The 22,299-nt window shown below is 41.7% G+C and overlaps 1 protein-coding gene across 3 annotated transcripts in view; it reads left to right on the forward strand.

Annotated features, from left to right (window-relative positions):
- Large1 (LARGE xylosyl- and glucuronyltransferase 1) overlaps positions 1-22,299 on the forward strand; it is a 569,590-nt gene that overhangs the window by 455,756 nt on the left and 91,535 nt on the right. For all 3 annotated transcript variants that reach the window (XM_052728941.1, XM_052728940.1, XM_052728939.1), the window contains one exon: positions 329-433. In XM_052728941.1, coding sequence (XP_052584901.1) covers positions 329-433 — 105 coding nt within the window. The remainder of the gene's footprint in view (positions 1-328; positions 434-22,299) is intronic.

Consider the following 22,299-nt stretch of genomic DNA (forward strand, 5'->3'; position numbering starts at 1 on the left):
GATGGATGATTGTGTGGGTGGATGGATGGATAGTTGGGGACTCTGGCTTTATCAGAAATAGATGACCTTGGAGAAGGTAATTAACCATTCTGGGAAGCTGTCTCTTCTATGTAAAATGAAGATAATAAAAGCAGCTGCCTAATTGTAAGAATGAAATGTTAATGCAAGTTAAACACTCAGGTCAGGACCTAGCACTTAATGAAAGCCCCCAATGAATGCGAGCTGTTATTATGAAGATCTGCATAATTATTCCTTGTGTTTGGTACTCTCTAGCCCTAGATACCTAAGCTGCAGCTTCTAAGACATCTATGTTCTCTGTGTTTTTCAGGGCAACAGGTCCTGGGCTTGGTAGAGAACCAGAGTGACTGGTATCTTGGAAATCTCTGGAAAAATCACCGTCCATGGCCAGCCCTTGGAAGGGGCTACAACACAGGTAAATCATGGCAATGTGGGTGGGGGACCACAGAGAGTGATGCATACTCATTGTCCTTTCCTAAAAGAAAGGAGATGTGCAGCAACATAGAGTAGGACACCTGATTTCCTGATTTCATCAGAGCACAGATCATACACACATGACATCTCCAGTTATATTTCTTCATGTCATGCTACAAGCAATAAAGCAGTTGAGCAGTGGAAGTATGGCAGTCTTTCCAGAAAGCTCCTCTGCTGGTTTTAATGCTGAGATCCTATTGAATTTTTTATCAATTTGACCTGTAATTTCTTTGACTATTGATACAAATAAGAGATCATTCTGCAGGAATAAATTTAATATTCAATCCCTTAATTGAGCAGATGTTGTCTTGTATATTGTATGTGCACTTTAGATCTACAGGGATCTGCACTTGCAATATGTATCAATATTTATCTTTCTGCAGTCTTCCATGTATAGATGAGGAAAGCAGCAGGAACTCATATTTCCTCTGGCCGTTCTTATCTTTAAAAGGTCCATGTACAGCCTACCCAGCAAGTGGCAGGAGAAAAGGTAGACATATTTGGAAATTAGTAGTTCTAGGTACTGCATTCCTCAAATCAAGTAATTTCTTCTACTTTGTTACTAAAACCAACCTTGCAACTTCTCTTTTGTTCCTGTCTCTGTTATTGATAGTCACTTGTGCAGCCATTCTTTATTCAACAGCTATCTGAATTCTAAGTACCCTAGATTCAGTCCATGGCTTCAGGGAATAAATAAATAAAGAAAGTAGAACCCCTTTTTTTTTCTCCCCCAGTGCAGTTCCTCTCAATGTCTATCTCCAAAATGCCCCTGGATCCTTCTCTTTCTTCCATACTCATTGCCATTGATATGATCCTTATTTTCAAAGGATGTACTCACTATTTTTTATCAAGATTAGAACTTGGGGATCAAGAATTTTAGGTCTTGTTGTAACAGCCCCCAAATCATAACACAGAAACTTATTATTAGTTATGAATATTTGGTCCTGCCTTATGATTGTCCCACTAGCTCTTATAACTTAATTTAACCTGTTTCTCTTCATCTACATTTTGCCTCAAGGCTTTTTACCTTTCTTTCATTCTGTATATCCTACTTTTCCTGTTTCTTCCATGTCTGGCTGGCTGGTAGCTGCCCTGGGCATCTCCCTCTTTTTCTCCCTTGTTCTCTCTTCTCTTGAGCTAGATTCCACTTCTTACTGATTCTCTCTGCCTGCCAGCCCTGCCTATCCCTCCTCTGCCTAGCTATTGGCCATTCAGCTTTTTATTAGACCAATCAGGTACCCTAGGCAGGCAAAACAACACATTTTTATATTTTTAAACAAATACAGCATAATAAAATGTAACACACTTTTATGTAGTTAAAGTAATATCCCCAACATAAACAAATGTAACATGTCTTTCCATAGTTAAAGAAATATTCCACAACAATGTCCCAAAATGGACTTGTACTTTTTGAGAACAGCAGCTATGCTGAGTTGGGGCACATGTCTAGGAACTATGCCACCTGAAGATGCTGCATAGACAGATCCTAGAGTCTGACCTTAGACTCTAGAGAAAAAAAAAAAAACTAGAAAATCAACCCTCAACCTGATGATAGGACTCCACAGAAGTCAGAGTTGAACGTGGGGCCCCAGTATCCAAAGGAAAAAGGATGTGATCCATGCTTCTGAAGGTGGAAGTTCAGAGATGGGCCCTATTGAACTGCAGTTTGACCTCTAGTTGCCTTGACTATTGATACAAACCTGAACTCAACACTCAGAGTGGTGGTTAAAGCTGGAATAAGACATGGAAAGGCCAGCATCAGTGTCCTGAACAGCCAGATGCCCAGCCAGGGAACCTATGTTGAAGGCCATCTTTGCAGATGAGTGAGATTCCACTGCTGACATTTGCTAGGGCGTCAGGCCTACTGTACCCCATTTGCCTCCTAGGCATAACAAAGGTTGTAGCTGGAGTTATTTATGCCCATCAGTCCGTCACAGACCCAGAGCTTGTCCTTTCCTGCTGAACTGGGAATTACCCTGTAGTTGCCAGATAGTAAAGGAATCTGAGGACTCTCTGAGACAATGAGGGATGGGGAAATGGAGATAAGGAGGACCAGAGCAGCATGTATGAAAGTATTTCTGAATTTCAATAATGGGCAAGACAGCACCTCTTCTTGCCTGGTGGATGTTAGTCAGATACTGAAGTAGGTGCTAACTTGGGTTAATATCATAGAATCCTCATGCTATGTTTATCTGTCTATACTTGAAAAAAATTAATGCTTAGAGATTTCAAGAGTGCAACCCTAATTAAGGAAGCCTGCAAAGTTAGCTACTGACCTTTCTAACTCAAACTTGAATGGCTTCGTGATCAAATACTTTTTGTTTGGATTTGGTTTTAAATTTTTGAGACAGAGGCTCAGTACATACCCCAGGCCAGCCTAGAATTTGCTGTGTGTCCCAGACTATCCTTAAACTCATAGTACTCCTGCCTCTACCTCCAAGTTCTGACATTGCAGGTATGTGCTGCCATACCTGACACAAACACTCTTAAAATGAAGTATACTGGACTCTGCCCTTAAAGAGTCCAGTGAGTCTATGGACAAGTCAAGACTGCACTATAGGAAGCCTTTGTATATTTCTGATGTACAACTTCAAAGCCTTTCTATAATTAAATAGAATATATTGTCTCTCTTCCAGCAAGAACACTGAGACACCCCACTGTATGTGTGTGTGTGCACATACATGCTCCCAGATTCATGTGTATAGAAGCCAAAAATCAACCTCCAGTGTTGTGCCTTCCACTTTGTCTTTTGAGGCAGGGTTTCTTATTAGGACCCAGGGCTCAATGATTAGGCTAGGCTGCCTGGTCTGCAAGCTCCAAGAATGTACCTGTCTGCCTCCCCAGAGCTGAGAATACAAATATGCACATGTACATACAAACACATACACACATGCATGGCTTTTTACATGGACCTAACTCAGGTCCTCAGGCTTGCAAGGCAAGCACTTTTTTTTTGAGCCATCTCCACAGATGCATGAGCACTGTTTTCTTAATGCATTTGAGGATGGACTGTGTATTATTTCACAGTGGGCCAATGAGAAGGCTTCATGTATTTAGCTTTGAGAAGCAAAAACATCCAGATTTTCATGGGTGCCCAGGCTTTCAAAGAGACATAGACACCTCTCTATTTTTGGTTGGGAAAGGGAAGTATCAGTTGAAGCCTGTTGTGCAGACTTCCTGTTTCTCAAGGCCTATGCTAATAGAAAATGTCACGTAGAGATAAACTACAGCACATTGAGGATGCAGTATTAGGTCATGGTTATCTTCATTAAACAAAAGCACCTGTCACCAATATAGATTTGCAAGAAGAAAAGTGTAGTAGAGCCATGGATAATTATTATGGCAAGGATGGCATGTTCTTCCCACCCTTCCATATACTGTTTCATAGCATGATAATAAACAAGTGTTTTAACCACCTTCAATTTGTATTAGTATGTTGAGACAGTAAGTTTACCCCTGCCTGAAAGGTCATGAAAGGGCAGGGAAGGTAGGGAAAAGCCCTGTGAGATGTGACAGATCTCTTTCAATAAGCTATGACACCAAGTGATCATTTAAAAGAATTTGTACATCATCAAGATGCCATGGCTTTTCCCATGAGGACTTGTTTTTTATGACCAAGGAGTGTGACACACATCAGCAGATGAGACATCCAGTGCTTGGGGAATTTTGAAGACTCTGATGGAGGAAAATGATCACTCTGAATTCCAGCCATCTCCAGTCTTCCATGAGGCTCCTCCAATAAAGCATCCTGTGGATGTTACTAGCAAACTCCAGCACATTAGGGTTGGAACCACAGCTTGACCACTGAGTCTTACTATAGGCTTGGCCACTCAACTTGGCCAACTTGGTTAGCTTTCTGCCTTGGCAGGTAGGAAAATAGTACCCTCATGTCATGAAGACCACCTGCTTAGGAAGAAACTTATTTAAGAGCCAAGCCTGGTAAGCACTCAGTTCATTCTAGTCTTTGTCCTCTTGTTATTTGATCAGTTATTTAATCAGGAAATGGTGGGTACATAACTAATAAGCTGTTTATCACAGTCTCTCAAGCACCAAAAGTCAGGAAAAAAGTCATTTGTTTTTATACGCATACGCACCTTTTCCCACTGTCTGGAAAATCTTAGCTTTTAGTGTTATAATTCAAAGGAGAGATCACATATTTTAGTGCCTATATCAATTTCTCAACTCTGTTTCATTCTTAAAATCTCAAAAAACAAAGCATGAGATGCTTGATCTGCAAGATCTGCCTCCTAGGCCTGCCTTTTGCAAAGCTTCCTCAGCATTGTGAGCCCAGACTCCCTTGTCTTGATAATCTTGGGTTGGAATCTGGACAATTTTGTGAGGGTGTCACTGTAAGTACCTGTAAACCAGAATATTTTAGGGACTTGCTTTGGCTCCATTTCCCCCTCAGAACCTATCTGACTCTCAAGGCAGTACTATTCAGCCATGTGCACCTGCTTCGCACCAGACCCCTTCCCATGCACCAAAAAGTGGGTCATCTTCTCATGTTGGTTGATTCCTAGGGTTATCTTCCAATGAAAATGTTCTCCTTGAAAGATCCAGCTACACTTCCACTTCCTTCATCTCTGTTTGTTTGTGTTTCCTTCTCAATCTGCTTTCACAAAGCACAGAGGGCCTTAAGAGATGTGGAAATGTTTGAGGCAGTCTCAACACCATAGCCTGGGCTGGCCCAGAACTTACTATGTAGCCCAGGATGGCCTCAGGCTTGCCAGCAATGTCCTTGCCTCAGCTTTCCTCTTCTGAGTGCTGCAGTTACTGGTGTCAGCACCACACCTGACTCATTGTGGAGTTTGTTATAACTCATTTCCATGCTTATGTCTCACTGAACTGGAGCAGCTGTAGATGAGATGACCAGGCAGTTCCCAGAACAGAGCTCTTGCCAGTAACTGTTCAGGTGGATTTAAAGGCACCTTCTGTATCCAGAGACAGAAGGTCCTCAAGTACTCTGTCTATGCATCACCTCCTGGATGCAAGAAGATGACATTCACTCAGCATTCAGCTGTTAAGGGGGAAAGAAAACAAACAGGTTTTGACAGGCTCATTAAAATTCATCTCACTTCTATTTATATGCTGATGGGTGACTATCTTAAAAAGCAAACAGCAGCAAAGGGGGTTAGGGGAAATGAAAACACTTGGATGAGAGTGGGGAAAGGAAAGGCAGATAGGGAGGACATTACATAGTATGTTCAAGTTCAACAGGGATGTATTTGTGCAACATCACAGAGAATCCAAGAAGAAGCTGTGTTGTCCTAAGATGAAGGACATGTTAGTTAGAGGATGTGTGCTTAAAAACAATTGAAAAGTAAAATACGTCTTGTCCCTTTCCTGAATTAAGCCAGAGACAGGCAGATGGAGGCCTGGCTCCCTGGGGAGAGAGAGAGAACTTCTCCAGGAAACCTCCTAACCCACAGAATAAGAAAACTGGGGCATTCAAGGGCTGACTCACCTCTGAGACTGGAGCAAGCCCTGGACTGGAAAGAAATGGAAAGTATTGTGCAATAAGTTAGACAGTACATGGTACATTCCATGGCACAGAGTCAGAAAGACAAACCAGCTGGTAACTTGCCAAAGAACTGAAACAAACAGCTTAATGGGATCAGCAGATACATAGGTATTACCTGACACTTACCTCTACTTCCAACATACAGCATTTCAAAAATTTGGGCATGTCTCTTCATTTCTTCTTATCTCTCCTATTAATCTCCATACTTGGAAGAAATATTGTAATTGGATGATTTCTATAGTAATTAACACCCAGAGAAAGTAGGCTTATATGAAATTCACTCACTCATTCATTCGGCATAAGTGTGGCAGCAGCAGCAACCAAATGATATGGTCAGGAGCTTCTTTGCCTGTATTTAAGACTAGAGCAAACTTTGCAATTATGTGAAGTACAGATATGACCTAGCCGTCCAGATGCCATGAGTGGGCACTGGCATGTGTGAGAAATTTTTATCCTTCAAAAGTCATGAACACTCTTGGCAAAATATCAGATGACAAGGAGTCCTGTGAGCCCTTCATTTGGATTTTAAGCTCAGTGTCTGTTAAAGCCATCTATTAATAACCAATTTAAACTTAGTAAGCCATGAGAGTTTCAGGCTTCAATATTTAGAACAACTACATGCAATCATAAACGTGAATGTCCATTCTCCTTAGGACTTGGCAGGTGAAGGCCTCTTTAGGACCTAGGAGTCTGTAATGTTGTTGATGTCCAACAAGGTTACGCCAGTGCAAAGCCATAGTGGTCCCATAATCTATCTTGAGATCATTGTGAATATAATGCCCCCTACTTCCAGGTTATGTACAGCCAGCTGGAATCACGCTTAGCAGTGCCGTCGCACAACTGCTTCTGTCTACTTAAACTTTATCTGAGTCTGTGACCTTTCCCAAAGCTTGTGTACTCTGCCTCACAAAGCAGAGCCTTCTCTGGCCTCAGTTCTCCCTGTGGGTTATTATGGAATATATATGCCCCTTATCTTTCTACCTGGCCACCCCTCCAATATCTAAGTGAGAACATAAGGAGCCACACCCTTCTCTATTGCTTTGATCACTCAGTCTCTCCTGCATATCACAGCCTGTTCTGTGAGCCCCAGTTCTTTACTCTGTGAGATGCAGCTGGTTTCTAGCACTTGCCAAGAACTGTTGTGCCTAGTACAAGGGGAGTTGTGCAGAACCCAAGCAATGGCTGCATCTGCCCATGACTCATTGAATAGCTTTGGGCAAATTCCTTCTGCTGACTTTCCTTTTCTAATAGACTCAGGGTTTCTGGAAGAATTGCATGAAAGGGAAATGCCTGGTATACAGTGAACACTGGATAAATGATGCTCAAGACTCCTGGTACAGCAATTCGGAGTAAGGGATGGGAATCTCACATGCCATCAGAGGTACTTGGCAGATTAGCAGTGAGGGGGGTAGCTCTGCAAATCTGTGGTCTGAATGCGAAATTCAGTTCAGCCCTTTCCATCAGACTGGGGGAGGGGTAAAATGATAGTTTCCCTCCTGACTCTTGGGAAAAGCTGATTATACCCAACACACCCTTTCCCTTTGATTCTCAGTTTATGTCTTGTCCCTGAGCCACATTTTCATCTCTAGGCTGTGGCTTCTGTGATGGAATGCCCTCCCATAGGCTCATTTTTTTAAATTCCTGCTCATTAGGGAGTGGCACTACTTGACAGAGATTAGGAAGTGTGTTCTAGTTGGAGAAAGTGTGTCACTGGGGGTGGGCTTTGGGGTTTCAAATGCTCAAGCCAGGACCAATGTGGCTCTCTCTTCCTGCTTTCTACTGATCTGGATGTAGAACTATCAGCTACCTCTCAAGCACCATGTCTGTCTGCATGTTGCCATGCTTCCCATCATGCTGATAATGGACTAAGCCTCTGAATGTAAGCAAGTACCAATTAAATGCTTTCTTTTTATGAGTTGCCATGGTCATGGCATTTCTTCACAGCAATAGAGCACTGACTAAAACAGCTGTAAATGCTGTGCAAAGCACCCATCATTGGGCCCAGAGCACTTAACCCACCACATTTTCAAAACTTCAGCGTCATTGGGTCTTATGAAGCACCTTAGTGAGCAGCCTAACAAGTGAGAGGCTCCTCACCCCAGACCTCACAGGAGGCCCCTAATTAAAATCAGCCACTAAAGAGTTTCTGCAGCTGCACCTTGTAATGATATCTTGATGTCTTCCCTCATGAGCAAAAGCCACTGTTCCTAAGTTCATCATTGCTTCCCCAGGACCATGACCTCCGAGAGTATGCATTTAACTCAAGGCTTTCTGAGTCTGGCCTTCAGTGCAACCCACCCCCAGCCCCAATTCTTATATCCTGAACTATTTTTTTTTTTATACTTGATTTCATTTTCTGGAAAATTCTGGCCTCAGAGTCTTATGTTTTCCTATCTTTTTGCTAAGTAAATCACAAGGCTGCCACCTGCTGAACAGAAAGGTGAAACAAGAAGAAACAAAATGCAAAAACAAGACTCCTCCAGCTGAGTTGGGCCTTCAGTCTCAGATACAGAGGCATGAGAGCATCTGTGGGCCTGGAGTGCAGGTGCTGTCCCATCCTCCAGGCTTCTGCATTAGTCCTTGTATACCCTGATAGAGAGTAGCCAGGCCACTTCTCTATACCCTCTGTTCTCCACTGTGAGTTAAGAATACTAAATGATGTCCTGGTGCATTCATACTGCTGTATAATACCATGAACAACAGATGTATTTCTCTTCATTCAAAGGCCAGGATGTCAGATACAGGCAGATTCAACACCTGGCCAGGGCTGCTGTCTGGTTTGTGCCTGGCACCTTCTACCTGTACCCTCCCTGAAAAAAAGAAAGGATGAAGGAGTTCTTCTATTTTCTATTTACATCCTGACTACCTCACAAAGACTTCAGTAATCACTTTGGTGGTTGGGGTTGGAGTTTCAACTTCTGAATTTGGAGACAAAAAATTCAGCCAATATATTCCTGAAAGAAAGGCAATATTCCTGATAATGCTGAGAAATAAGTGAGAGGATGTAGGTACCATGGAGCTGTACGACATACATAGCTTGTTTTCTACATCTGAAACAGAGTCCTGAGTCCTCATCAAATCCTTGATTAGCAACAGGTTACCCACATGCTCTCTTGCAATTGTATAGCAGCAGAATTCCCAAACTGCATTTTATTATAACAAAATGGCACACTTTGTTTTGTTATGGTGGTTATTAACCACAGGCAGTGGTACAGCAGATTCCTAGAATATATTCATCCTCCATAGGAGAAAGTTTACTCATTGAGAATCATCCCTTCTTGACCCCTACTCCAATACAAAAAAAAACAAAACAAAAAATCCTAAAAGGTGTACTGGCCATCTTCCCATCTTTGGTAGCTCAGAATCTATGGTGGTGGGAATATTCACACCATGGGAATCAGTAAACACCACAAATCATACCTCTCTCTCTCTGGAAGCCAGTTGGTAAACACTGAACTGTGAAATCCCTCTGCCCCTCACATGCCTGACAAAGCTGTCTGGAGTTTCTTGGTCATTCTTGACTTTTGATTTTCTATGTAGGCAATTATCTGCTTCCATCAGTATCTGCATCTTCTTACGGTATATGCTCTATTTTTTTTAAAATAAAATAGTGAATATCTTTCTACATTCATTTAGTACATGAACAGGTATCTTTCTAACACTGCATTGTTTTTCCATTTGATGACAATAATTTATTTCTCATTAGCTGGTAGTACTGTTTTTCCTAAGTTTTCACCATCCCAATTATAATCAATAACATATAAATTCCTTTATTAGCCATGTTTGTTTGGTTGTATATTGATATACAATAGTTTCTAATAGAAGACTCTTCTGTATCAAATGTTATGAAAAATTTAATTTTATACCACTTCACAATTAAATGGATATATTATATGTAAATACTCACCCCTTAGATTTGACACTTTCTTGTTTGCTGTCTATGTTAGGTACATGGTCTCTATATTGCAAAAGAAGCAATATTTTTTGCAGAAAAACTGTTAATAGGAAGCCAGCCTTAGCTTTTTTAGCTTGGAGAGATGACCTCCAATAGTAAAGGCTAGGCCTCTGAAGTTATGGGCCATTGACCAAAGGCTAAGGAAAGCAGAGCCTATGCTGGCCTGAGTAACCAACCATACCTGGCTCAGCATTTCAGTTGACCTGGAATAGCAGTAACAAGAGGCGTGGCCTTTCCTGAAAACATTGCTGCCTTACCCTGCTGACCCACGCAAAGTCAGGCAATCTCCATGATGCCAGTGTTATCTCAAGAACAGGAGCTGTGACCCAACACACAGACACCATGCAGTGGGTGGTAAGAAGAAATTGTATGATCCAGAAGCTCCCTTTCATGGAGAGAATTGTCAGCAGTCATTCAGTGCATGGTTTGCACAGATCACAGAGATATATCTATGATAGGATGAGGTATTTGATTTCTTTGGGGCCTTCCAAGTTCATGGCACTAATCTCTTAGATTTGATTCATGCTTTCATGTGCATTAGCTCATCTAATCCCCATTTTAAAGAGGAGTTCATGGAGGCTCAGTGAGGTTAATTGCTTTCATACATTAGCAGAACTGATAAATAACAGGGCCCAGGGCTTAAGCCTTCCTTATAAGCGCTTAGGCTGTCAGTGCATAGCAATGGTTGGTAGATTGGTTATATAGCTCTGGGAATTTGTCCAGCCCCATTCCCCCATAAAATAGGTTAGATAACTATGGATTCCTGTTTGTTTGTTTGAGATAGGGTTTCTCTGTATAAAAGCCCCTGGCTATCCTGGAACTTGCTTTGTAAACCAGGCTGTCCTTGAAGTCACAGAGATCTGCCTCCCTCTGCCTCCCAAATGCTGGAATTAAAGGTGTGCCTTACCATGCCTGGCACTGATATGGACTGTCTTAGTAGTATTACATCATCTTCTAAATTACAACAATACCTGGCCATTATGGCTATATATGGAAATCGCCTGGGGAGATTTAAATCATATCCTCTAATTTGCAACTCCTTTAGTAGTTTCCAGTCATAGTAGGTGATTCCTATTTACTAAACAGACATGAGCCACCCTTTTGTTCTAGAACCTCATTTTAAAGACAACACCATTCTTTCCATTTTACCCTTTTCTTTATTACCTCCACCCTTGTGGTAGTTTGAATGAGAATGTCCCACATAGGCTCAGGTGTTTGAATACTTGGTCCCTGTTAGTGGTATTGTTTGAGCAGGTTTAGGAAGTGTGGCCTTGCTGGAGGAAGTATGTCAGTAAGGGACAGATTTGAGATTTAAAAAATTCGAGTCATCCCCAGTGCTTTTTCTCTGCTTTGTTCTTGTGGTTCAAGATTTGACCTCTTAGCATATGGTTCCTGACACCATGCCTGCAGCTCACTGCCATGCCTCCCCACTTTAACAGACTCTTACTCCTCTGGAACCCTAAGCCAAATAAACCCTTCTGTCTATAAGTTGCCTTGGGCAATAGTGGTTTATCACAGTGGTCGGAAGAAACTAATCCAGCCCTCTTTTGCTGTTACTGGGTTCTTGGGCTTCACAGCTGCTTGAATTTGTGGACACTCATTCAGCAGAGATTATTGATAATTAACAGTGCACAGTATTCCTCACCTTTTAAGGTGGTGGGGACACTTAAGTGAAAAGGGAAGACAGGCCACAGACTGCCAAGGCTGTCAAGAAAGATACGTAGTTACAAACAGTTATAATGTGTAAGTGGGGAAACCTTACAGGATATATAGCAAGGAACCAGCAGAAGGCCTTTCCGTCCTTCTTGTTGTGCCCAGCCTATTCTCCTGTGCTTCTAATGGCTCACAGAATCCAACTTAAAATGCGGGTGACTTCATAAAGAGAGGAAGAGCAGCCTCCTGTTTATCGGGCATACAGTGAGCTGTTCCCTGTCATCCACTTTATACTAAACAGCAGTTCTTGTCCCCCTAAGCCCTCCCTCCACTGCTGCATCTCACCACAGTGGGTCAGATGTATTTGAATCAAAATGGCGTGGCAGATCCTGAATTTGTTCTTGGGGCCCTGAGGGATTGCTTCAAGTGAAAGAAATCTCAGCAAAGGCAATTATCCAAGAGAAATACCCATCTCTCACCCTGCATGGCTGCTCTACCAAGGAAGGCTTTGCTTATTGAACCCATGTTTTATTAAACCCAGTCTGGTAGAGATAGACTCAGCTATTTGCTGGCCCCAATGCAAAAGAAATAGGAAACAAACAGAGCCCATTGTCTGAAGCCCAGGATCAAGCTGTGGTGACCAGGAAAATACACCTTAAAACATTTACCACTATGCTCCAAGTTGATTCCCTGTCTCTTAGTGAATATTTGACTCTCTGCAGCAGAGGTTGGGCAAAATTGACCTATTTTGTGTCCTGAAACCAAGATAGATTTTGCATTTTTAGATTGCTGGGGACAGGGGAGGGTGGATAAAATAATCCACTTTGTGACACATGGAAGTTATATGAAATTCAAATGTCAGTGCCCATTAATAAAACTCCTACCGCATCATTGATTTTCTGTTTGTCCATGGCTGCTTGGGGGTCATGGTGGCAGAACATGAGAAGTGCTATTTTCTACCCTGTGATTTCCAAAGCCAAAATTATCTACTTTCTAGCCCTTTAAGAACAAGAGTGTCCAACAACAACAGTTTACAGCAGAGCAGAAACCGTGGGATCTGGCCGAACTGAGTTAAGATCCTGTCTGTGCCACTTATTTTTCCCCATCTGATAAATGGGAATAATAGCCCAGTGTTAATAGGTTGCTATGAGGTCTAACTAAGCTGCTGTAAATGTAACATAAAAACCTACTGATGTAGAACCAGTATCGATTATCAGTAAATATCAGGCACCCCCTTCCCATTAATTATGTACAGTTTCCTATGGAGTCAAAATATAATGAAATAACAAGAGGCTAATGGTACTCTTGATTGGAGAGATACATACACGAGATACAGAGTAAAGGAGCGAGAATGGTATATCCAAGACATCTTGCTCTTATTTAACCTTTCATTACCTTCTGTGTGCAGTAGGTCCTGGCAGATGGACACCTGTCAGTCAGTACCTTTGAATGAGATGGTACATTTTCACCCCTAAGCCCCATAAGAGTTGGTACAGCCATCAAATCCTGTTCTGTGGACATAGAAAATCAAACCAAACCAAAGTACCATGCTCTTCCATGCATTCTTACATAGGATTTCTGTGCCTATGTGATCTGAAAATGCAGATCATGTGGGACCAAGTAGCACAGATTGATGTCAATATCCAGAGTTTAAAGGCTGCCAGACCTTTCTGCAACACAAATGAGGGAAATGCATAAAACCCAAGTGTTTCTGCAGTCATTCATAATGGACACTAGCATTTCAAACCCTGTGTACTGTTGGTTTGAGGATGAGAAGGAAATGCTGGCAGGCTCTTGAAATGGTGTGAATGAGAGAAAAAAAACAAATATGGTCTAGGGAAAGGAGCCAGTGGTAAGGAGCAGCTGAGTGTACAAGTCTGTGGGGAAAGGAACACAAGGATGGTTTAAAGAAACATGGGCCGGGAAGCCTATGCATAGACAGAATCTAGCCATGGATGCTAATATGGCTGGACAATTGCATGATGGGAATGATATGGGCATGAGGAAGCCTTCATGTCAGATGTGAGAGGCAACCAGAGATCAGATGAGAATGTGTCTTCTGGATCCCTTCTAGTTCATCCCATGCTCACTTGGATGAAGTTTCTGGTTCTTTGCTCTGTTTTCAAAGCTTATTTCTGTCTTCCACATTCTCTGGATTTATTTTATAGGGTTTGGTTGATGATACAATGGCAGGCCATTCCTATTGTAGCTAATAACCTGTCCAGAGATTCCTTTATACTGGCTTTTCATTAAGTAGAGTGGATTACCTTAGCCATAAATGGTTTAACAGTGGCTACCTGTCTTCACATAGGGCAAATATAAAGGTTCATCTTCATTATCAACTTGATGGGATATGGAATCACCTAGAAAATATACCTCTGAGTGTATTTGTAAGGATGTTTCCGGAAGGGTTTGATTAACCTGACTGTAGGCAGCACATCTCAAACGGCTGAAGATCCAGTCTGTATAGGAAGGAAAAAGCAAGCTGACTACCAGCATTCGTCTCTCTCTGTTTCCTAAATGTAAACACATTGTGACTGACCATCTCACACTCCTCTGTCATGCCTTCCCTGCCATGATGCATTATACTCTCTTAACCCATGAACCCAAATAAACCCTTCCTCCCAGAAGCTTCTTTTTGTGAGGTACAAAGAAAAGTGCCTAACACAACAGGAAAGGAATGCACAAAGGACCTGTATTGTATACTCTTTTTTTTTAATTTTATTTTATTTATTTATTTATTTTTTTATTTTTTTATTTTTTTTTATTTTTTTTTTTGGTTTTTCGAGACAGGGTTTCTCTGTGTAGCTTTGCGCCTTTCCTGGAACTCACTTGGTAGCCCAGGCTGGCCTCGAACTCACAGAGATCCTCCTGGCTCTGCCTCCCGAGTGCTGGGATTAAAGGCGTGCGCCACCACCGCCCGGCTGTATTGTATACTCTTACCAGCATCTTCCATGCATGTTGAATGACTCCATACCTTAGCCTATGCTAGTATTTTTTCATATTTTATCTCCTTAATCCCCACTGTAAGGAGTCTTACAGAGTTTATTCAAAATTCCTACTGCTTTGCACATTGGTAGTGGAGCCACAACTGGGCCATAGAGCTTTTTGTGGCTCCTAACTGGTGCTGATGTACGACATTTTTGAGGTTTTCATCATTCACTTGAGAGGGAGCCAAGGTGGGAAGAGAAAGGAATAGTATATTATGATTACTACCTAAAGCAGTTAACCAGAATCTATGATAGATGACAATAGGGACAGACCTCTATGTGAAAGTGACATTTCAGCCAAGACCTAATGAACAACCTGGAACTAACCATGCATAGAACCTGGAGACAAGAACAAAGTGGCTTGATGCTGATATTAGGTTGGCCTAGACTGGAACTGGCAACCAGAGGAATCAGTTGAGATAAGATGGAGGAGTTTTACAGGGCTTCTTGGACTGTGACAGAATGATTACAGACCCTTTCATTTTATTCTACAACAGCGGCGAGGATCATACCTGGCTGAGACTTTCAATCATCTTTGTTACTTTACAACTTAGTGAGAACATTGAGGAATTACTTCCTATTAATTAGTCCTTATTCAGTGGCAACTTTGCAGGACCCTTCTCTTCCATTTCAATAAGATTTTTATTAACATGCATCTCTGTGCTTGACTTGCTATACATTCTGAGAAGCAATTCCTTACCACACACATTTCTTCTCTCTCCAAATGTTCCTGCCATTGTAGGACTTTGAGACACACATCTCTAATGTTGTGCTCTAATTAATCAATATATCTTAGAGAAATAAGTTGCTTTTTGTTGATTGCCCTACCCCAGCTTCCCGTGGCTCCTTCTGACACAAAGGACAGTGGTCCTGATGACCCTGGTGTGGAGCTGAGGAGCAGAGGAGTCAGTTGAGATAAGACAAAGCTTATCTGTCTTGCTCCTGGCTCCTTCCTCTCTTGGGACTTATCAACAACAGATGGACTCAGATTCTTTGGTTTGTGGTCAGTATCAGCAGAAGTAGAATATCCCTAGGGACAAGCTTGTCTTCAAGGATTAAGGCTGTATTGTCCCACATTGCACAGATAAGAGCAGAGACAGAGAGAGTAAGTCACTTCCCCAAAGTCATCCAGCCAGGAGGTTGCAGAGATCTGATTCATACCCATGTCTCTCACAATGCCCATGTTTTTCCCAGAACCCTCTGCTTAGACCTGAGTTCGTTCTGAGAAAACTTCCTAATAGCAAAGTTTGTGAGACTTTTCATCCTGTGGGAAAAGGGTGGTCATTGAATGGAAAATTTGATTTTGACATGTGGCCTCTTTTGTCATGGCTGAAGGCAAGGGCCAGATTGACAGCTGCCAAGCTTCTTTCACCCAAGTTCTGCTTCATCAAAAGTCCAGAGGATTTTTGGTTTTAAGCATTGTATATCACAGCACATTTAATCATTTGTGTGCAAATGGTCTTTGAGCCTTTATTGAGTAACACAAGGCGGGGCCCTGGCTTGTTTGGAACTCATTCCTTTAGTTAAGTCATTCAGAAGCATCCTTTGAGTTTGCCTGCTATGCCTGTTATAGATATTGGTGTGTGGAAATGACCTCATCTGTACCCTGGAGAATTGGGCATCTCAGGGTGGAGACACTTGTAAAGGAATGATAACGGAAAGAGATGAATCTTGCAGTTGATTGGCATCTGGGTGGAGAGGAAGTGCACAGGTGAGTAGAGAATTTGCTGGGAGGGATCTGAGGCTCTCAAAAGATAAAACTAGTAAGAATACAGGAGCAGAGAGAGCAGAGGGCATGCACAAGAAAGAGCCAGGCAAATGCTGGGTGAGTGTAAAAATAGGCCTCACTGGACTATATCTCAGGGTTCTGTAGTTTTTAAAGAGATGCATAAGTGGTTTTGAAGTGATCCAGTTTTAAGAAGGGAAACTGTAAAAAATCAGTGCCCTGGCGTGATTCCGTCCTGTGTGTCTGTTCTGAGGAGCTGTAGGCAGTTTCCTCTGTCCGACTTCTCTCACACCAAAGTGCGCACCTCCACCTCATGGAAGACTCGATGGACATGGACATGAGCCCTCTCAGGCCTCAGAACTACCTTTTCGGTTGTGAACTAAAAGCTGACAAGGATTATCACTGATCCAATTTCTAGAATAGTTTTTTTTTTTTCCCCATGAGCAGAGTAGCCTAGGATGTGCCTGAGTCAGGCTGGCCCATTCCTTAGTCCAGATTCAGACTCTAAAGGTTGCAGTGGCCTAGTGTTCTTTCCCAGGAGACATGAGCATGTATATGTTCATGAGAATATTGATAGTCCTAGCTAACATATGTGGGATGCTTGTTAGGGATTTGCAGTTTCAAATGGATTAAAATTATGCTTAATCTTCACTACACCTAGGAGGCAGGTACCTCTTGCAGTTCTTCCAATATATCTACTAGTATAAGATCTAGTTCAGATGAACTTTGAGCAGCCAGAAACTCCATTCCTAAGTATGTACTCAACAAAAATACATAGGATACCAGGAGACATGCTTCAGAATGTTTATAAGCACTTTCAAATGTGGAAACAATCTTTCTGTCTATCAGCAATATAATGGATAAACAAAATAACATTCAATCATGTTGTAGGTTGTTATGTAGCATTAAGATGAGAAAAACTACAATCTTGTACAGTAATGTGGATAGATTTCACAAACAATGTTGTAGACAAAGGGTGTTATTAAAGTGTACTTACTGTAAGATTCAATTTATATGAAGTTCAGTATTAACTAAAATAAACCATGATATAAACAGTCAGCTCAAATGGCAGGATGCTGAGTGTGGTGTATGTGAACGTGAGGGGATTTCTGGCCAAGCAGCAAGGTTTTGTTTTGGGTCTAGATTTTAGTTACAGTGATGCATCAACTGTAAAAAATCTTAAAGCTATACTCTGTTGGAGCCTAGGGCCTATGCTGGGACACTTTGCTCAGCCTGGGTGAAGGGAGGAGGGGACTGGACCTGCCTGACTGAATCTACCAGGCTGAGCTGAATCCCCAGGGGAGTCCTTGCCCTGGAGGAGATGGGAATGGGAGGTGGATTAGGGGGAGTGGGGAGTGGGAGGAGGAAGGACAGGGGAATCCGTGGCTGATTGTAAAATTTAATTAAATTATAAAATTTAAATAAATAAATAAAATAAAAAAAGCTATACTCTGTGATCTCTAAATATATTTTCTTCTTTCATAAAATGTTGAGTGGCCAAAATAAAAACAATAAAAGTATTCTGCAGATCTTGATGAAAGGCCTTTGCTAGATTCCAAATTCTTCATATTCGTAGCCCTGTCACAATCTCTTTCTTTAAATATATTTTATGTGTATCTGTGTTTTGACATGTGTGTATATGTACCACATGTGTGCCAGTGCCCACAAAGGTGAGAAGAGGAAATTGGATCCCTTAGACTGGGGTTGCAGATGGTTGTGAGCTACCATGTGGGTGTTGGGAACTGAACTGGTATCGTCTGAAAGAGCAGCCAGTGCTCTTAACTACTAAGCAGTTGCTCTAGACCACCCTGTCACAATCATACTGAAGGTGCTCTGCCCAGTGATTTGAAGAGAAGGATAAAGGTACTTCCCAAAAGGAGCACTTCCTATGGCTTGAGTTGGGCACTTAACATTCCTGCCTAGAATATACCTTTCTTTCTCAGTTAACCAATTTTTCAATGCAGTGGCAAACACCTGAGGCAATCAACTTATAAATAGAGAAGGTTTGGTTTGGCCTCATAATTTCATAGATTCTGAACCATGAGCATTTTGACCAATGACTTTTAGACCTATAGGGAAGCAGTACATCTTAGTAAAACACTCCATCTCCTGGCTAGGAAACAAAAGAGAACAGTTATGGAGTCGAGATCACACAACACCCTTCAATACTGTACCCCCAATAATGTAAAGACCTCCTAACAGACCCTTCCTCATAAAGGTTTTACCATCTCCCATTAGTGCCAAACAGATCAAGCCTATTGACACTGGGCCTTTTAGGGACATTCAGACCCAGCCCTTAGTACTCTCTAGCTTAGAACCCATTGTATTCTTTATCTCTGAATACCAGTTAGCTGACATGTAGAAGTTACCCAGTCAGCTTTTACTGAATGAATAAATATGTGAGAAAAGGACCAGCAGCCTTTTGTAGGGTTTGAACATTTGCTATACCTTTTCCCATCCATACTTAATTTAAAAAAAAAGAAACCAGCAAAAGTAAGTAAGTAGAGGGTGTTAGGTAAGATTCTGCCTCACACTCTTAAGCATTCTCTCTCTTAAATGTTCCCTCTCTCTATCTCTGTCTCTCTGCCCACCCCCCCTCAGCTTTTAGGAAACAGAAAAAAAGAAAAGAAGTAAAAGTAGACAACAGAATCCTTTAGTTTTTATAATCAAAAGTGATTCCCTGGTAAAAATCAGCAGGGATCTTAAATTGAGTAGTTTTTAATAAACTCACCTTCATTATTTGGTCAAGCTTATCATAAGAACCCCAGTGCTTCAAAGCAGAGGGGAGGAAAGCTGTGATTGTGAGGGTCACATTCATAAATGTTTCAAGTAAGAGTCCATGTGCCCTCAGAGCTTCCCATGAAGCATCTGCTTGGTGTCCATGGGCACTTTCATTGGTCTGACCTGCAAAGCCACAAGAACCACCAGAGGACTTAGGAATAAGTCATCATCAGGTGGTGATGGGGAAGTGCAGGCAGAAGCCAAGGAGGACTAACCAAAGGGAAACACAATAGCATCCAAATTCCTGGTAAATAAACACCTTTGTGACTCACTATGCATATGTTATGTCAAATACTTTGTTTATCCCATTGTCTTCGCAACTTGTTTGACTGTGTTTCCTACACTAACATCCTACACTGAATTAAGGAATAAGTTTTATCCAAATCCTGCTGTGAACTGGTCTTGTCTATTGGAATTATGTAGCCACTTGGGAACCTCTGTTTCTCCCCTTGAATCGAGGAAGCCTGTGGTCTGATTTAATCAAACACGTCCTAGGCTGATTTTTTCATTTAACTTAATAATGAGAGCAGCTGCAAAGAAAGAAACTAAGAGCAGAAGGGAGGGAAAGGAGAGCTTCCCTTAAGAAAGGTCTTGGTCATGCAAACCTCAGACATTTGCCTGGTTTGATGGTTCGTTTTGATTGTCAGTGTGACTGGATTAAGAAACATTTGGGCATTAGTTGGGAATACCTTTGGATGTGCCTTTGAGTGAACTTGCAAGGAAGAGTAGCTGAGAAGGGAACTGGAATGTGGGCAGCAGCATCACATGGGCTGGGATTCCATTCTGAATAAGAAGGGAGGAAAGTGAAAGCCAACTGCTCATCAGCATTCTCATTTTTCTGCTTCCCAGTCTTCTAAAATGTGAGCAGGCAGCTTCACACCCCTATTGCCATGAAGCCACAGGGGCTGTAACTTCCCCACCTTTAAAAACCAACCATACCACCCCAAACTGTGAGCTGAAATTCTTTTTTTAAGTTGCTTTCATCATGTATCTGATCATAGCAACAAGGAAATGACTAATGTACTGAGGAAATTTAAGTAGTTCCCCTTGCTGGCAAGAACTAAGCCTATACTTGCTGAGAGTTCTGTTGGGTGTGCTCATATGCAGAAAGAAGACAGTTGCTCTGACATTCAGCAAGTCAGCTCTGAAATACTGTCCTGATTCCAGTCTTTCGGGTCTCTAACCAATGACCATGATCACTTACACAGGGTCATGCCTGCCATCATCATCATGCAGGACACTCCTCAGGAAGCTCTGCCATCTCTGACTTTATACATGCCGGTTTCCTGCCATATCTGAACAGGGGCCACCTGCAGATGGTCTATGGTCTCCTTCAGCCCTTGCAACACTGAAGTACTCTTCTTCCAGGAAGAACTACACTGGTAGAACCAGACCTTCCCTGTTTACTTAAGAGCATGTTTGTACACACACACACACACACACACACACACACACACACACACACACACACACACACACACACACATATACGAAGCGACATGCCATGTTTGAAAGGTCACTAATCATACAATATGATTAATTTTGCAACTATGTAGCCATGTGTGAGCCTTAGTCTTCATCTCTAAAATGGGGAACATTTCATCTTCCTTGTAGTTTTGTCCCAAGAATCAGAGGTCACATAAATAAAGTATCCAGCCTCTCATGGACAGCAGTTACCAGGTAGATGCTAGCTCGGTACCACTGTCTTCAGCTTCATCTCCCTTTTATAGTGCAATGAAACCTGATATTAAACCCAAACCAAAGCAATGTTTTAAAGGGTTCTTCTCTTTCTCCTCTCTCATAGATACCATCTTATTCTCCTTGCCATTTTGGATGTGAACTTTACTACATAGTCAGTTGTTACATAGGAGAACAGCCCTGCCTTCTAATCTATAGAAAAAAAAAATAGTCTACCATTAGAACAGATGTTCACAGGAGAAACCTTTGAATTTTAATTTATTTATTCACTTATTTATCTCGTGTTGGTCTCTTATGCTCCTGGCATGAGAGTTGTGAGTAAAACTCTGCTGGCCCCACACATCCCAGCCAAGGGCACTGGAAAGTCCTGTCAAATTTAAGACCACAGACTTCTGTGCAGAACACCCTAAGGCAAAGGGCAGGCTCCACACTACTGAACCCCAACAGCAAGTCTGGAAATAGGCTTGTATAGGAAATAATGCAGCAGCAAATTCCAAAGATCAAAGTCAAGCTTTTGGTACCGCCTTCTGCCAGGCTGCTAAAGAGTGAACAACATCCATGACTGACCTGGGGCACAGCATGTATGTCAGAACTAAGCATGAAATTGAAAAGGTCCCATTTCCTATGGTACCAGTTCCATTATTTGGACCAGTGTTCACTTTAAAGGCTTGTCCCAACTTTGTATATATGTGCATTAATTTTTATTAATTATAGTGGGAATTGTGCACATTCAGCAATTAGTCACCTTAATGAGGAAATGTATAGTTTTCAGAACTTAGTTATCAAACCATTACATGCCATTCATGGTGTGGAAGCCTGTTGTGGTCAGTTAGTGTATCTCTCTACAGCATAGGGCTAAGGTCAATATATAGCAGAAGTTTCTCTCGTTCTTAGAAACATTGTGTTGGCTTTCTTCTTTTTGTTATTTGGAATTCTGTTCTTGAACATGCCATTCTTCAGCTCTTCTGCCTACTCTTTACAAACTCCTAGAAGCTTTTGTCATTGTGATGCTATTTGTCATCCTAAGCTGCTGTTTTTACTGCTCAAGAACATAATTTATGCACATAAATTTCCATGTGGTGGATCTCCTTTCCTTTACTATTACTTTTGCTTTCCTTTGATTGCACCTTTTAGCTGTCACTTACAAAACCTCAAGGGGTTTCCTAATAACCACAGGTTGGTTATAACATGTAAGTTGAATATTACCAGAAGAGTAGAGGGATGTGGCTCTAGGAATATGTCAGTATTTCAAGTGTTCAATTCATTACACAGAGAGAAGACATTTTTGAAGGTATTTAGTGTAATTATATGAATGCAGGCTAGAAAATGAATTCCTAGTTATGGACATCAATTATCAGATCGTTTTTCCATGGGTATCATGCCTATTCAAGGTATGTTTAAAGATCTGATTCTCAGTTCTAAAAGTCATCTTGCCACTGGGGTGAAATAGTTCCTAGGTTACAAGTAAGAAACTAGGGCTCAG

Source organism: Peromyscus californicus, unplaced genomic scaffold, assembly GCF_007827085.1.
Source record: "Peromyscus californicus insignis strain IS unplaced genomic scaffold, ASM782708v3 Scaffold_8__1_contigs__length_139910024, whole genome shotgun sequence".
NCBI lineage: Eukaryota > Metazoa > Chordata > Mammalia > Rodentia > Cricetidae > Peromyscus > Peromyscus californicus.